General features: G+C 49.7%; 1 protein-coding gene across 1 annotated transcript in view; it reads right to left on the reverse strand.

Annotated features, from left to right (window-relative positions):
• Positions 1 to 1,193: 1,193 nt before the first annotated feature.
• The window catches only part of ABCC12 (ATP binding cassette subfamily C member 12), a 49,405-nt gene continuing 33,897 nt past the window's right edge, over positions 1,194 to 16,701 (reverse strand). The window contains exons 21-29 of the mRNA XM_033127042.1: positions 16,375 to 16,512; positions 12,769 to 12,925; positions 7,726 to 7,815; positions 6,009 to 6,198; positions 5,361 to 5,520; positions 4,288 to 4,366; positions 3,042 to 3,155; positions 1,420 to 1,584; positions 1,194 to 1,309 (exon numbers count right to left, since the gene is read on the reverse strand). Of these exons, the coding sequence (XP_032982933.1) occupies positions 1,217 to 1,309; positions 1,420 to 1,584; positions 3,042 to 3,155; positions 4,288 to 4,366; positions 5,361 to 5,520; positions 6,009 to 6,198; positions 7,726 to 7,815; positions 12,769 to 12,925; positions 16,375 to 16,512 (1,186 nt within the window). The 3' untranslated portion in view covers positions 1,194 to 1,216. The remainder of the gene's footprint in view (positions 1,310 to 1,419; positions 1,585 to 3,041; positions 3,156 to 4,287; positions 4,367 to 5,360; positions 5,521 to 6,008; positions 6,199 to 7,725; positions 7,816 to 12,768; positions 12,926 to 16,374; positions 16,513 to 16,701) is intronic.

Consider the following 16,701-nt stretch of genomic DNA (forward strand, 5'->3'; position numbering starts at 1 on the left):
TCCCGGGGTCCGGCACCCACGCCACTCAGTCTGCAGTGGTCAGATGTGCCAGGCTCCACCTGCCTGCATGTCTGGAAGGACAGGAGAAGTGTGACCAAGACTGAAAAGGGGAGGGGTGGGAGACGTGTGCCGGAGGCTTTGGGGGCCATCGCTGCCCTGTGCCGCCATCTAGAGCTCAGCCTGGGGCTGGGAGGCACGGCCAGGAGACCTCATGTTTATGAGAACCTCACTGGGGCCTTCGATCCTGGGAAACGAGAAACAGCCGGACGGTGGGTATGCCGTTGGCACAAGGGCCCATCAGATTTTCTTTTCTTTTTCAAATGTCACCGTGAATTAGCAGTGCTCAGTTCTGGGCTACTGCTAATGTGCCTTTACTGCCTCCATCATGGCAAACCTTGAGGTTGGAGAAAAGGCCTTTTATTTGAGAAACTCTGTGGGGGTTTATTACTGAGTCAGTGGAGAAAGCAACCAGGGTCTGTGCGCGGAAACAGTACAGAAATTGGAATGCCAGTAAAATAATTGCAAGGCAACATTTCGGGATAGTTTAATTTCCTACTGCATTTTAATGACCAACACAGAAGATATAAAATGTCATTTATAGAGAAACTCCAACATTTTGTTTTCCTGCTTATTCTAATAGACCGAATGGAACATACAATATGATTTTATTTTTAAGTTTTCTCACTAAACAAACACTGTAACCGATTTTTCACGGTGCAGGTCTGTGTCGTTACTGCTTCTCACTCACTCAAAATAGATGTGCATAGCAGTTAAATGGGAAGAAAACGCTGCAAGAAACCTTTAGAAACTCCATCCATAGGCATTTGCCCATTCTGTTTACTTCGACCAGTTTTTAACTTGCAGTTACAATGTTTGTATTTTCAGGCACTGAGGTAGTATTGATAAGGACGCACAGGGACCCTTGGGGTTTTAGGAGGTGAGGGACAGGTCTGTAACCCCCTGGCTTCCTCCCCACAGGTGGTGGCCTGTGCTCCCCACCCCAGAACCAACCCCCAGCCCACCGAGAGAGGTCGGGAGGTACGGCCGGGCGAGGCAGGGAAGCGATCTCTGCTTCAGCTCAGCCTGCGTGTCAGGAATAGACGGGAAAGGGGACCAGGGCTGCCTGCTTGGAGGATAGCCCTCCTCCTCCAGGCTCATCCTGCTCCTTTCACTCCTCTTCCTCTGAAGTCGGCTGATGTGGCCCCCACAGGGCCTTTTATAATTGGACTTGGGTTTCTGCTGCTAGTAACATTGCAAACACAGAATCTGGCCTCTCAGCAAGGACTTCAGGTTTGTCAAACTCGACCACCTGGAAATCAGAGAAGAAGAGCTGAAATTGTCAGAAAGTATCTACTTCCCACCCGCACAGAGCCCAAACCATTGAGCCTCTGGAGAGGTGATGCCCACAACTTCCTGCACCTTCCCGTTTTCCATGACCAGGACCAGGTCGCAGTTGAGGACCGTGCTGAGGCGGTGGGCGATGGTCAGCACCGTGCAGCCTTTGAAGGCGTCTTTTATGGTCCTCTGAACAAGGGTGTCTGTCTTGGAGTCCATGGAGGCAGTGGCTTCATCAAGGAGAATGATCTGTTGAAAAAGGAATGTTGTAAAAAGTCACACTAAGCCAAAGCTGTACCTAGAGGGAAATTTATAGTCTTAGCTCTACTTATCAAAAAAAAAAGGGGGGGTAGCTGAAAAGTAATGAGGTACGTATCCATCATCTCAAAAGGTTAGAAAAACAATGGCAAAATAAGTCACGTCACACCACCTTCATCTTCCTCAGAGGGACTGGCTGGAGGAACAAGATTATATATTCTTTACTCCTCTTTTTAAGCGGCTTATTCTAATCCTACAAAGTGGTGGGAAGAAGCACCCGGGGTTATCTATCATGCTAACATGAGTCAGCATGAGGCATAATATAATAGCAGCACTTGTATGAGTTTCCTTTTGCTGCTGTAACAAATTACCACAAATTTAGAGACTTAAAACCCCAGTTTATTATCTTACAGTTCTAGAGACCAGAAGTCCCAGAGTCGAGGTATTGACAGGGCAGCACTCCTTTGCAGGTATGAGGAAAGAGACTGTTTCCTTGCCTGGTTCACCTTCTGGAGGCTGCCTGCATTCCTTGGCTCGGGGCCCTTTCCTGCTATCACTCTAACCTCTACTTCCATCCTCACACGTCCTTCTGTCTTTTTGACTCTCCTGCCTTTTATAAAGACCTGTGTGGGCCCACCCAGGTAATCCAGGATAATCTCCCCAGCTCAAAACCCTTGAATGAATCACACCTGCAAAGCCCCCTTTTCCTGTAAGGTAACACATTCACAGGTTCTGGGTATCGGGATGTGGACATTTTGGGGGTGGGAAATTTTTCTACCACAGTGCTGGTTTGCCAGGCAGAGGGCGCAAGCTGAGCTCTGACTCTGCCTTCCCGAGGCTCCGTTTCCTTGTCTGTAAAAGTGAGTTATACCTTATTCTGAGCATGAAATGTAGAGATAACACCAAACTGCTTAGCAGTGTGTGGTGAGGGCGCCAGCCAACACTGAAGGCGGCTGACTCCCTTTCCTGCCATTAGCACGTCTAGAGAAAACACACAAAATGGGATTTCTAAAGCAACGGCAGTGCCGTCCTTGAAATCAGTAAGGAAGGATGGCTAGGTCAGTACGCAAAATGAACATCAGCTTTACCAGTCTCATAGCCCAGCACCCTGAAGACCTTCTTTTGTGTCCTGGGTACTGTTGCTCAGGGACACGGGAGAAGCTGAGAGGCTGATTTCTCAAACGCAAATCACTCAGGAGGACAGAGAATACCTAAGCCAGACCTCCGGGGACAGGCCTGGGGGAGGCAGCTGCTGTGGCTGTAAATGGTTGTGATTATTCAATTTTTACCTCTCACAACTTTGTCTCAAGAAAAGAGGGATTGGTTTTTAAATGGCTCAGTTGCTCTCTTTGCTGAAAGACAAACACGTGGCTCTAGCTCCTGGATTGAGTGGCTCTGTGGGAACTCTCCCCAACTTGACCGATCCATTTCCCATGCTGTTTTCTTACTTTTGAATTGCGGAGAAGAGCTCGGGCCATACAAAGCAGCTGGCGTTCCCCTACTGAGAAGTTTTCTCCATTTTCTGTGACTTCTGCCTGTAATTTTTCCGGGAGTTTCATTATCTATAAAACACAGAAAATGCCACATTTATGCTGACGATCCATATAGTTGTCCTGCGTCATCTCTATTGATTGCCTCTTCCTCTTGCATCCATCAGCTGCCTTTATTTTACTGAGGAAAAGAAAGAGCAAAACAACAATCATTTCAACATTGCAAACAGGCACCAGGGAACAAGCAGGGAGTGGGCGGACATTAATAATTTAAAATCACAGTGTGATTCACAGAACCCCGTAGACAGCTCGCCAGAGGAGTGCAAATGATGCACTGACTGCTCCAGAGAAATACAAACAAGTGTAAACGGCTCCCAGGGTGCCTGTTTTCATGGAAAAAACAGAGGTGGGATGGGAGAGTTTTCTGGTCATCAAGATAAGGTAAGACAGGGTCTGAGATATCTAGCAGGACAAGTCAAAGTGGCTTTGGGACATGTTCCCCTTGGTACCCAGTCCTGGGGGAGGGAACTCCCCTGTGGGCTGCAGAGGTGGCCACACTCCCCGATGACCCAGCCACAGCTCTTATAGGACGGGTCCCCATGTCGCAGGTCCACTGGCTTGATCCACTCAAACCAGGTATCCTATTGCCCCGAAAATAAGACCGGGTCTTATATTAAGGTTTGCTCCAAAAGACTCATTAGGGCTTATGTTCAGGGGATGTCGTCCTGAAAAATCAGGCTAGGGCTTATTTTCCAGTGAGGTCTTATTAGGGAAACACGGTACTTGCCATTTGGAGAATGCCATGCCCCTCACCTTCCGGTGCCTTCTCGCTTCCGAAAGGCGAATGAGGCTGTTGGCAGAGCAGCAGACCACTCCATCTGCTCTAGAGTCAGATGGACATGGGTTCAAGTCTCCGTTCTACCACTCACTAGCCTGCACGTGGTACTTCCTGAGTCCTCCTTTCTACATCTTTAAAGATGGAGGTGAGAGTACCAGCCTCACAGGGGTGTAGTCAGGACCAAGGGTGATAATGCATGTGGAAGTGTTGGCTGAATCACTGCACAGGCCTAATAAATATCACCTATTGCTGTTTTTAATTATAAAGAAAAAACAAGAATCGTGGTGCCAGCAGATAAGCCTGGGTCGGGTATCTGGGGCACGGGTGCTGGGAACCAGACTCATCCTGACAGCCCCCGAGACCTACTGTGTGTCTCATGAATGTCCTCTCCAGAACCTGCCAAAGTATCTCATCCGCGTGACTCCCAAAGGGATCCAAGTTGTACCTGCAAGGAAGGAAGGGAGAGGGGGCTGGATTCCTGAGGGCGAGAGGTTTTCTGCAGCGTGCAGGGGAAGGCAGGAGGTGCTGTGTGGTGACCCAGTGGCTTCAGAGCAGTGCTTACGCCAGGATGATGGACGGTCTCAAATACCAACCTCAGGCCAAGAAACCCAGGACCCACAGCTCTGTGACGGCACGGAGACCACCAAGGTGGGCAGGGCTGTGTAAGGTCCACTGGGCGCTCAGGAAGACACACTTGGTCCTCTCATTGGCTGTGAGCAGCAGAGAGGATTTGACCTTCTGCAGACTCTTGGCAGACAGAAAGGGAGAGCGATTCCCCTCAGAATCGCCTTCAGAAGCAGCAGCTACACCTGCAGTTGCCGGCACCTCGCAGAGGGTGAGCGGCTGTGTGGGGTGAGTGGTGTTTCAACACAAGGAGCGTATTCTGTTTTTCATACTCGCTACACACGGCCCTGCTTCATCTGCCCGCAGTGGGAGAGGTGCGCCTCTCAGTAGAGGGTCAGCCCCTGCCCTGGATTCCGTGAGACACAGGCTTTCTCCTGGTGCCTTGGCATCAGATCTCAAGCATCCAAGAAGCCTCAACCCTCTTGTCCTTGAATGGCTTCTGTTCGCTCCTTCGTGGGAACGAACTGATGCACTTCCCGGTGGATGTCTGTGTTTACTGCGCAAACCAGGGTGGCATCTGTTGAACCGGCTAGGATGCCGAGATCCAGGCAAACAGCAGGCTATCTGCCCACCCCACGCAGGAGCATCTTGCTCACTGTAACGTAGTTTATAAAGTGTAAGTAACGTTCAGGGGCCTAGTCCTTGGCTTCTCCCAAGCCCCACTCGGCAACGGGACCAGCACCTCTGCTTGCCGCCTCCCTCCTTCCTTCAGATGGAAAAGCCCAGGCCGGCCACGCTGTGGGCGCTTCAGAGTTCCTGCTTGGTCTCATTTCATGATCCCCAAATAGGGGTGCACAACGATCCAAAACAGCTACCTTACTGTACCTACAAACAGGACAGGGTCCTGGGGGATCACAGTCAGCTTGGCTCTGAGGTCCTCCAAACCGATGGAGCAGATATCCACGCCGTCGATGAGGATGGCGCCGCCGGCTGGCTCCACCAGGCGGAACAAGGCCATTCCTAAGGATGACTTCCCTGGGGGCAAGGAAGCAAGGTCAGCAACTCAAACATCAGTTGGCACTTCCGTCACATCCAAGTACCCAATCGAGGGCATTTTTAATGTATTGAAAAGGCTCTGTGAGGACGACCGACAGCGCAGGCAGAAATCGCTCACTCTGCAGGGCGGTCGGCTGCCCTAACACGTCTGTCAACCCGCGAGTGTCTGTAGGGATGGTTCACACACGACTCATTCTCTGGGTCTCATTTCACCAGAATGGTTCTCATTTATTAATTCAAAACCTGACGTATGTTTGCTTCCAACTCCACACAACCATTCTACCTGAAACCCTAATTTACAGTGACGAGATCGAGGGAAAAACACAGGCAGTCCAACACACACACACACACACACACACACACACACACACACACACACACCTCGCCCTCTGGTGTGGCTTCACTAGCACACTCATTGGAAATGCCAAGAGAACCGCATGAAAGAAACAGCCAGAGCTTGTCCTCACCAGAACCTGTTCTTCCAACAATCCCAACCATCTGTCCACTTTGGATGTTCAAGTTTAGCCCGTCGAGAACAAGGAGAGTGTTTTCTCTGTATCTCATCTGATAGTCTCTGAATGTTATCTCCCCACGGCTGGGCCAGTCACGGGGACAGGTCCCCACTTGGAGGGAAGGAGCGCATTCAGGAATACAGGTCTGAAAGCAGAAAAACACGGGAAGTGCATCAGTTCGTTCCCACAAAGGAGCGAACAGAAGCCATTCAAGGACAAGAGGGTTGAGGCTTCTTGGATGCTTGAGATCTGATGCCAAGGCACCAGGAGAAAGCCTGTGTCTCACGGAATCCAGGGCAGGGGCTGACCCTCTACTGAGAGGCGCACCTCTCCCACTGCGGGCAGATGAAGCAGGGCCGAGCTTGGGCACTTTGAGGAATAGAAAGAAAAGTCGTGCAGCTGGAGCTTAGGGAGTAGAGATGGACAACTAAAAGGGACAGCTCATACTGAGCCTTGTGGGCCTGGGCAAGTGCCAGCAGTGTGACGCTGGAGCTGGATAACAAATCCAGACCAAGCCTTGAGATTTGCAGAATTCAACCCGATACAGTTTCTGTATCTGCAAGAATCATCATGGTGTTAGAAGTAGGAAGATGACCACAATGCAGGATGTAGAGTTCAGGGTCTTTAGAGTTCCAAGGAAAAGACATTTAGTTTCTAAAGAGCCCAAGAAATGCTAAGTCTAATTAAGGGGTAGAGCAACTTGGCTGCATTACAAGACAACCCCTCCTCTCGAGTTATGAAGTCCCTGTTAGTGACGAGAAGTGGGGCTCCCCTGTGCCTGCCCCAAGAGGGTGGCACCAGCCGGAATCTCTGGTCGATAAGCAACCACAGTTAGCCGAGAAAATAATTGTATTTCTAGACAGTGAGTATTTTTAACCTCTAAAAGGTTTAGAAGTAATAATAAAAATATTTCAGAGAAGCAAAATTGTGACAGTAATATTTTTAAGGAATCTGCATGTTTGATGTTTTATGGATTCATATTATTAATAACATTTGGGCTTGTGATTCTAATTTAAAATCATAATTGAATAGTTCATTTAAACATGATTTTAAGCTAAAAGCTTACTGTTTATATACAGCATTGGGATTGCTATGCAAACTTAAAGCCCACTCTATTTAGTTTAATTTATTAGATTTATGTAACCTCAGGAGGGTTTGTTTGTTAAATCAGATAATCGGGGTACTTTAAAAGGAAATGGAATGTATTAAGTTTTAAAATCCAGTTTAAAATGTTTTCAAAGTGTTTAAGTTTGTAAATAGGGCCAAATGTTATTCAAAGGCTTTTAAAAGTGATTACTTGAATTGGCTAGACTTCTTTTCAAAGAATAGCAGGATTTGTAAGGTGATCATAAAAGCTTTTAAAGAAGGATTAGACTAGGTTTTTTTTTTTCATTTTACAGTTTTAGTCAATCAAATGTTAATTTTAGAAACTGCAGTAAGCCACCAAATTCTCTTTTCTGTGTACAGAATCTGCCTTAGGGAAATTGTTTTTAGAAAGAAGAACCTGTCCCTCCACATCAAGGTTTTACTGTAAATATGAGTTTTAAGAAGAGGGCTTGTGGTCTGAGTTCAATTTCCAAAAACATCCCTTTCAATTCTAAAAAGATCAAATGCTCACAGGAACGCTGCCAGAGTTGGCGCGCCCCTCACCTCACACGCGCTCATTTCTTACCGAAATGTACTCCGGGAGCAGCTCCACCGAGGTGAACTTGGCCTGGGTCTCCGCTCCGGTCCGCGAGCACACTTGGAGCAGTCCGCTCAGCTACGGCCAAGGAACAAGCCATCATCAGAGCCCTTTTCCACCACCAGGCGCCGCCCTTGGGAGGCCCCATCGCTGCCTCAGGACCACACAAAGCACAGGCCTGGCTTCCCAGCCCAGGGCCCGTAAGTGGAGCTACTCCTTCAAACGCTCCCTTTGTATTTGGAAACAAATGGTAATTCCATTTATCCCTGGCACTCCAGATGGTGAGAATCAGCCCAACACTGCCCGGGCTTGGCTCCTGGATGGAGCTGGGATCCTCCCCAGCCGCAGAACTGCTGGGTGTGGGCCCCTCACTGCCCCCGGTGCAGTCCTGCTCTTGCCGCCCTCCCTGTTGGACCCTCCCACAGCCAAGAAGCATCTGAAATCCATCACCACAGACCATCAGAGGGGGAAGAAAACCAAGTCTGTCTGCTTGCTTCCAACACTAGGAAATCCAGGCCCAGGCTGGGGGATGTGGCTTGATAAGGTCATCCGCCATAGGCCAGGTCCCCAGAAGCCAACCCTGGGAGCCCAGTGCACACAGTATATTAGGGCAGGTTGAATGGTGGTCCCCCCAAAAGGTGTCCACATCGAAACCCCTGTGATTGCTACCTCATTTGGAAAATGGATCTTTGCAGGTGTAGCTAAGGGGCTTGAGACCATCATGGATTACCCGGGTGGGTCCTAAATCTAATTACAAGTGTCCTTATAAGAGACCCAGGAGGAGAAGACACAGAGAAGAGAAGGAAATGTGAAAGAGGAGGCAGAGATGGGAGCTAAACACCTACAGGCCAAGGAACGCCAACAGCCACCAGAAGCCGGCGGGAAAAGGAACGAATTCTCCCCGAGAGCCTCCGAGGGAGGACACCTTGATTCTGGACGTCTGGCCTCCAGAACTGGGAGAGAACAATTTCTCTGGTTTTAAGCCACTAGCTGGTGATTTGTCACCGCAGCCCTGGGAAACTCCAGGAGGTGGCCGCCAAAAGTACGAGTAGAGGCTGGGCGAAGTGAGGCACAGAAGAGGAGGTGAGACACGAGGGGTGTGGGCCTCCTGCTGGGGGCGCAGGGAGCTGGCACGGAACTCACCTGAGCTGCCCCAGGAGGCCGGGCCACACCTCCACTAACTGCAGCCCGTGAGGCCAGAGGACCCCCACACCTGACACCTGCCTTGGGCTTGGACTCAGCACCTTCCCACGCAGTAAGAGGCCAGCTGGCCTGCCTGGGAGGCTGAGGCACTGACAGCACCTGCCTCAGTCCCAGCACAGCTGGCTGCGGGGCTAGAGGCAGGATCAGCCACATTTCCTTTCACCAGGGGAGCAGGGACTGGGCCAGGCCCGACCGGGGGCTGGTTCCCAGGGGTGCATGTGATAGACCAGATCCCTGCGCTCGCAGTGCTTGTGCTCAGTGGGCTGGCAATTCCAGGGAAGGATAAGATGGCCGATAAGACAGGCTGCTGGGAAAGACTGGCTGGGGCTGGGGAGTTACCTTAGAGAGGGTGCTCAAGGAGGCCGTGACGATAAGAAGTCCGCCAGGCAAATGGGGTGAGACAGATCTGGGCAACAGCATGTGGCCTTAGCGGGAAGGAGGCAGTGTGGGGGGCAGTGTGGGGGGCAGTTCGTGTCCACACCCCTGAGAGCTCCCCGCAGCAGGCCTCCCTGCTGAAAACACGCCACTGGCTTCCCATTCTCTTAGAGCGATGGCTCTCAACTGGGTGATTATGCCCCTCAGGGGACCTCTGGCAACATCGAGAGACGTTCTTGGTTGTCCTGAACTTGGAGGAGGGAGGGTCTATTGGCATCTCCTAGTTAGAGATCAGGAAGGCAGCTGACATCTTACAGCGCAGGGCACACACAGCCCCTCACAGAAAAGGTTACCTGGCCCACACGTCCACGGGCTGCAACTGAGAGCCCTTCCTAGAACAGAGGCCATCCTGCCCGTGATTGGCCGAGGCCTGCATAGCTACCCCTGCCAGACCCTCAGGCCTTGTCTACCGGTCTGCTCAGGCCACGTGGACTTCTGACTTCCCCAATGACGCTGAACTCCTGCCAGCCCCTGAGCCTTTCCCTGACCCCTCGGCCTAAAACACCCTTTCTTCCTTCTGTTTTCCTGGCTGGTTCTTCCTCATTCGAGTCTCAGCTTGGAAGTCACTTCCCAGCAGAGGTGTCCTGTGACTGTCAGATCTAATGTGACCGCCCACTGCCAGCCACTTTGTTTTCCCCATAACACAGAACATTTCTGAAGTCGGCTCTCTCCCTCAGCCACTTGTGCACTCACTTGTCCCAGCCCCACTGCTGTGCCTTCGTATCCCACTAGGATATCAGCGCCGCGATGGCAGGGACCTGTCCAGCTTGCTCACTGCGGAAACCGCAGCAGCTGGCATGGTGCCTGGCTCACGGAAGATGCTCGATGCCTATCTGGTGAATGAATGAGTGAACCCTGCCCTTGAGAAGGGCATGTACAGACTTTGTCAAGTTTGAGGTTATCAGCTCCTCAGAGCCCTGGGCAGCTCTCCATGGGTTTTGAATTGGCCACAACTGCTTACTCTTCTCCGTGACGTTACGTGACGTTCCTTTGCATTCACTTTCTGCTCTGTGGGATTTCATGCCAATTTCTCATCCATCTAGGGAGTCTCCTCCGTGCTCAGGGGCTGCTCTGTCATTTGGATTCTGTGTTCTCCAAAGGGGGCTGATGCTCAAGAAGGCCACAGGGCCAGCTGCACAGGAAACGCCCCCTGCATCTCAGTGTGTGCACGTCTTCCCCAGCCTTGCAGGGATGTTTGAAAACAACCTCATGGGAAGCCGATGGTCTCCCCCAAAAGCATGACCTCAGTTGAGGAAAGCTGTTTCACTTGGACTGAAGTAAGGGAATTATGCAGCATCGTCTGTGTCGTACTTTTCCAGGCAACAACAAATGAAAACATCCATCAACGAGGCAAATTCATTTCTCCCACTTAAGATAGAGTCCTGAGAAGATATTTTTGTTCCTCCTTCCCAAAATACCATTAAAACGATAACAGATTTTTCAGGAAAAAAGGCCTCTAACAGCAAGGGGGTTGGGGGAAGATATTGTAGGAGAGGGTTACAGATTTACTGAAGTTAGAAAAAGGATGAAAGCCTTTTGCTAGAATGGAGGCAGCGTGTCCTGCAGAGGCGTACAGGGCCCCGTGTCTAGAACTCAGGCTCCAGGTGTGAAAGGGGCCCGCAAAGAGGCTCACAAATAGTCTGTGTCCAGATAAGTGCTCCCCACCAGAGGTAGCTGGACCTTCATCCCTAGGCCAACACACACACACACACACACACACACACACACACACAAACTGCTCTAAAAAAATTGAATGAACTACCTGGGAATACACTGGGCCCCCAGACTAGTACCCTAGGTAAAACCCCCTAAATCCAACATTCGGGTGCCTGAAGGCCAGCCCCCTGACTGCTTTCCTGAAATGAAGCCAGTCTGTGGAAAAGCCTTACCCACCCACCCCTATTTATAAAACTTCTCATCAGGAGAGACCCACCAAGGCACATGCAAAGGCCAAGGAAACCCTGAAAACCCCACCTGGTCCCTCACCCTCAAATACAAAGGGATCAAGAGACGTAAGAACAAAACGAATGGCACAAAAGAGCAAGAACCAGATAAATGAAAAGAACAACTGATTCTGGAAAAATCAGATATCAGCAAAGGAGAGAGGATAATTTAAGGAAGGGAGGGAATTAATATGCTCAGAGAAATTTAGAAAAATGTATTGCATCTATTTTAAAGTGATTCCTTTAAAAACTCAGAGACTGAGAAATTAAGAATACAAATACCGGATCGCCAAACTTAAACTTCAAAAGAATGGCTGAATGACAGAGCCAAGGAAAATCCCCAGAATAAAGATAAAAAGACAAGAACATGGAAAATTTGAGATAAAAGAAAGGAAACATACTCCTGGAGGAAACAAGACACTGTCGATGCCAGAAGTTCCGTATTCACCCACAGTGAGTCACAGAAAGAGAAAACAGAGGAAAAGGAGATGAGGAGATTGTCAAGAGGAGAAGAAGGAGAAATTTTTCCAACTCGAAGAGAGAATTGACTTCAGTATAAAGTAACCCACAACCTTGAACAGAATAAGTGAAAAAAGGTCCACACTCATGCATCATCCTGGGATTTGAGCGCACCGAGGGTAAGGGCTGCCTCGGAAACGCTTCCAGAGAGAACATGAGGCGTCTATCAGGGAAGGAGATTCAGTCTCAGATGGGATCAGTCCTCGATGACGTGCGTTCAAACACAGGCTCTCACACATGACAGGTGTGCGATCCTGGGCAGGTCTTTCTGAGCTGCAATCTCCTCTTCTGTAAAATGGGGATTATGGCAGCACCCATATAAGATGGCCGTTGTGGGGATAAATGAATTAATTTATGTTAAAGGGCTTAGAGCCGTGTCTAAAACATAGTAAATGGCATGTATGTCACTGTTACTATTTTTCAAAAGAAGAAAACCAAAACAACCAGAAGAGAAGTCAGGGATCGTTGGTCACGGACACTGTGCTTGGCTCTCCAGAATCCGTTCCCTTCTCCGCTGTGGGCAGCTATGTGACTTGGGGTAGGATGGTGCAGCTCCACCTGTCGGCCTAAACCAGTAACCCCTATCCTGTCAAGCTACTAATTAGTTCTGCTTATTGGTTGGTCCAGTAAGAGTGTTTAAGTAAGAGCTTTTTGTTCAGCGGTTAGAGCAGGAAATGCATGCCTCCTGCTTTCTTCCTGGTACAGCCCTTCGAGGCTGCCAATCACCACCACCATGAAGGAAGTCCTCACAGGAGGACAAAGCCAGGGGCCTGGATCCAACCATGCCTGAAGCCTACACTTTTGAAGGCTGTGAACCACTCAGCTCTTTTTGTTTAAACCTGGTTGGGCTGGGTTTTCTATTATGCCCGTCCTCCTGATGGACTCTATGCTACAGCCTCCACGCCAAGCCCAGCCTTACACCAGGCGTTACCTGGATGATGTAGGATAATGACAAGCCTTTGGATGATGCACTGATTGAGGAGAAACTCAGGGTCACCAACAAGGCCACAATGAAGGTGACGATGTTCATGAGGATATCCATCCTTAGAGCAAACCACCTCAGAGCACAGTTAAAGTACAGGAGGTGGCTGGAGTTTTCATCATTGAGCATCTTAAACCTAAAATTAAGAAATCAGACAAAACAGGAGATCGGGTGGTGCATCTGCAGACCGAGGGTTAGGGCCACTACAGAAATAAAGCAAGAGGAATTCTTACTCCCGGGTGAGTGCACGGTTACAAAAACAAGCATGCACCCCCCATGCTCTCAAAAATCTGCCATCATAGACATCTGATTTGCACGTATTTTGAGCAATCCCATGTGACAGTAGGTGCTGAGTGGACTCTTACTGTCTTTCCCAAACTGGCAACTGGAACCCACGGCTGAGAACAAAAGGGGTTGAGGCGCTCCTTCAAAGGACCAATACTGGAGTCAGCCACCCCCGAAGGCCTTGTGGAATCGACCATTGCTCCTTGATCTACACAAAGGGTGGGAGTGGGTTGCGGAGGAGGTCACCTTTAGGGACGGCCAGTGTTTGTGGTGGTCCAGGGGGGAAGGAAGGCTGCTCGATTGGTCCCCCTCCCAAAAGAGGAGAAAGAAGATTCAAGGTAATTTCTTGCAAAGCGTGGGGTGGCTCTTCAAGAAAAGGAAGCCGACATCGTGGACTCCTGCTGTGTGTCCACGGAGCCAAGGAGGAGAAAGAGCACAGGGCAGAATGACAGCGTGATGACACCAGCAGGGGGAGTTCCTCATTCCGAGCCCCCGGTGCACAGAGGCACATCTGGCCCTTCCCGCAGTTCCTGGAGTTGGGCCTGGAGAGGGGAGACGGCCTCTGGGCTGCAGTCTTGATGCGCCATTGCTCAGCACGAGGCAAGGAGACCCCACATCAAAGGGACACAGCGTGAGGCAGCCAGGAGGAGCTCACGGGAAGACCCCAGCAGTCCTTCGGCCATGCCTTCGCAGAGCTGCTGGGGAGCTGCTCCTGGTGGGGCCCCTACCCTGCCACACCACGTCTGCACAGGGAGCTGGAGAGCAGGAATGAGCAGCAGAGAGGAGACAATGACCCAGACACGGAGGTCACTGAGTGTGGCTTTCCCCACCCCATCCCCCTGCTCCAGCATCACAGAACCAGGCTCAGAGAAAAGGGAGAGGGTGTTTAAAAGAGCAGACTCGGTGCTTCCCCCGGCACACCTGCCCCCATGCCCAACACACACGCAGCACAGAGTGGCCACTCTGAGACCCGAGGGGGAAAGGGAGGGCTGTGTCTTGAATACATTCAAGATTGAAATTTTACCTGCACTGAGCTCAGCATTAACCAAAAGAGACAGCAGATTCAATTGCCACTGAAGCTTCCCCTGACCCACTGGGAATAACTGGTAGAAATGACTGGGGGGAAAAAGAAAACTTTGCGATGTTTAAACCCCTAGAGAGCTAAGCTTCCTCTACTGGCACAGCCATGACGTCCCTGGGCACTGCTGTTTGCCCCTGTCCTGAGATCCCTCAAAGGATTCTGTTGGGAAGCACCTCTGACCAGCCAGGCTGGGTCTTGTAGCACCCTCCTCTTTTCCATTTCCTCTGTAACTTGTCTTCCCCAGAGCTTTGTTAAAATATTCTTGTAAACACCATGGTGTTTCTATCATGTAGCTATAAAGCCTACAAATTCAACTGACAGCTTAAGTGACTTAGAAGTCATCTCGGGTCTTAATCTGTGTGGTTGGTTAGATTGCACAGAAACAGGCTGGGATCAAATTGGAATTTTTGACCTCAAACCTTTTTTTTTAATGCTTTAGCATTTTTGTCTGGTGGCAAAAGCAATACTTGTCAGAAGCCCAAGCCCTCTGGAAAGCCCATGACAGGAAAGAGTATTAAAAGAGGGAAGACCTGTCAATCATGCAGGGCTCAGCTCTCCTGCAGGGTTCTCTGGGAAGGAAGCCTTGGAGGAGACGCTGCAGGAAGAAAGCTCAAGTCTGTTTTGTTTGTCACGAGTCGAGGAATGGCTCTGCAGACAAGCCTTTCCTCATGACCGGGACATTGGAAGGCTCAATGTGTGACGCAGGACTCCTGACAGATGACATTCAGGTCAGACTAGCAATAGGACTGGCTGCTTCGTGAACTAAAGACAAGCCGGGATGCCAAGCCCACACTGAGATCCTGGGTAGCAAACTGCAGGAAGAGAGAGAGGATTAGATGCAAGCTTTGGAGTGTGTGTTAGGGTTTTGAGGAAGGAAAATATGGAGGGTGGGGGGAAAGAACATCTATGGCAGAGACTCCTATAGATTCACCAAACTCCATTTTCTTTTCCTCCTGTGGACACAGTTGGACTACATTTCCCAGCCTCCTTTGCAGTTAGGTGAGACCATGTGACTGGAATCTGGCCAATGACTGTGCAGAAATGATGACCCAATAAAAATGTCCCATGGGCCCTCCACCCACATTTCTGTCCTTATCTTCCAGTTAGACACAGAGGACCCTGGAGAAGTCCCCAAGGCCCTCGAGATGGGACAAGCCCCAATGGAAAGACACTGACCTGAGTGTGGAGCAGAATCCCCTCCCCTACCCCATGGACCCCCATTCGTGACTTGGGGAAGAATAAACGTGTTAAGTGCCTAAAATTTGGAGTTCTTTGTTCCCACAGTGAGTCTACTGTGATTGATTATATGTGATTATATGTGATTACAAGGTGTTTTAGAAATTTGGAGCTGGAAGACTCCAGGAAATTTTTCTAATCCAGTCCCCACATTTTAAAAAGAAAGAAATTGGTCTATCCACTAAGTGAAATATAATTGGCCTTTGAAGATTATCTTGATAAGGAAGATGTAATAACATGAAAAATGCTATTTGAAAATAAAACAAGACCAAAATGATTATAAATCCTTCAGAAATAGAGGACAAAAGACTGGAAGGAAATATATGAAAATATTAATAGGATTTGCGTTGGGGGATCTATGGATGATTTTTTTTTCTTTAAATTTTATTGGGGCGACAATTTTTAGTAAAGTTACATAGATTTCAGGTGTACAATTCTGTACTACATTATCCATATCTCACATTGTGTGTTCACCACCCAGGGTCAGTTCTCTTTCCATCACCATATAGTGGACCCTGTTTACCCTCTTCTAGAGCCCTGCTCCCCCTTCCCTCCTTACCCTCTGGTAACCCCTAAACTATTGTCTATGTTTATGAGTTTTTGTTCTTTCAGTTGTTTGTCTTGTTCTTTTGTTGTTTTCGGTTGTTTTTTTTTTCTTTTTTCTCTTTTCTCCTATTTTCCTAAATTGAACACATCTTACTTATTGTGTGAAAAAATAAGACATGTCAAATCTCATACTGAGGTTGTCACTGAATTAGCTCACATCTTTTGGGCCCCAGACATGGAGAAGGAAGGCCAGGTGTCTAAGGGGGGGCCCCTCGATGCTGCCGGCTCTTCATCGACAGCCGGCCCCCAGCAGCCCACACATCCCATCTCGGAGCCAGAGAAGCCATCCTCGCTGTGACGTCGCGTAGGGGTGAGCTGAGAAGCGGGCGCCCCAGCACAGAACTCACTTGTTGATGCAGTTTTCCTTCCTGTCATATGCGTGGATGACACCCAGGCCCTGCACGGACGAGGTGATGTGAGAGAACCAAGGTGACCGGCTGATGTTCTCCACCTTCTTGAGCTCCTGGACTCCTCCATGGAAGACACTGTGGGGAAATCAAGAGGGACCAAGATGGCCGCAAGGTCCCCCGGGGAGGCAGAGAGCACACGGGCACATTCACAGCTGACTATGCCCTCAACACAAAGTTAAAGTCAGACAGGTGCCATCTAACTAGGGACAAGGGGATGGCCCACCACTCTCCTCTAGGAATGGCCAGCCCAGTTGTGTGGGGTGG

Source organism: Rhinolophus ferrumequinum, chromosome 15 (genome assembly GCF_004115265.2).
Source record: "Rhinolophus ferrumequinum isolate MPI-CBG mRhiFer1 chromosome 15, mRhiFer1_v1.p, whole genome shotgun sequence".
Lineage (NCBI taxonomy): Eukaryota > Metazoa > Chordata > Mammalia > Chiroptera > Rhinolophidae > Rhinolophus > Rhinolophus ferrumequinum.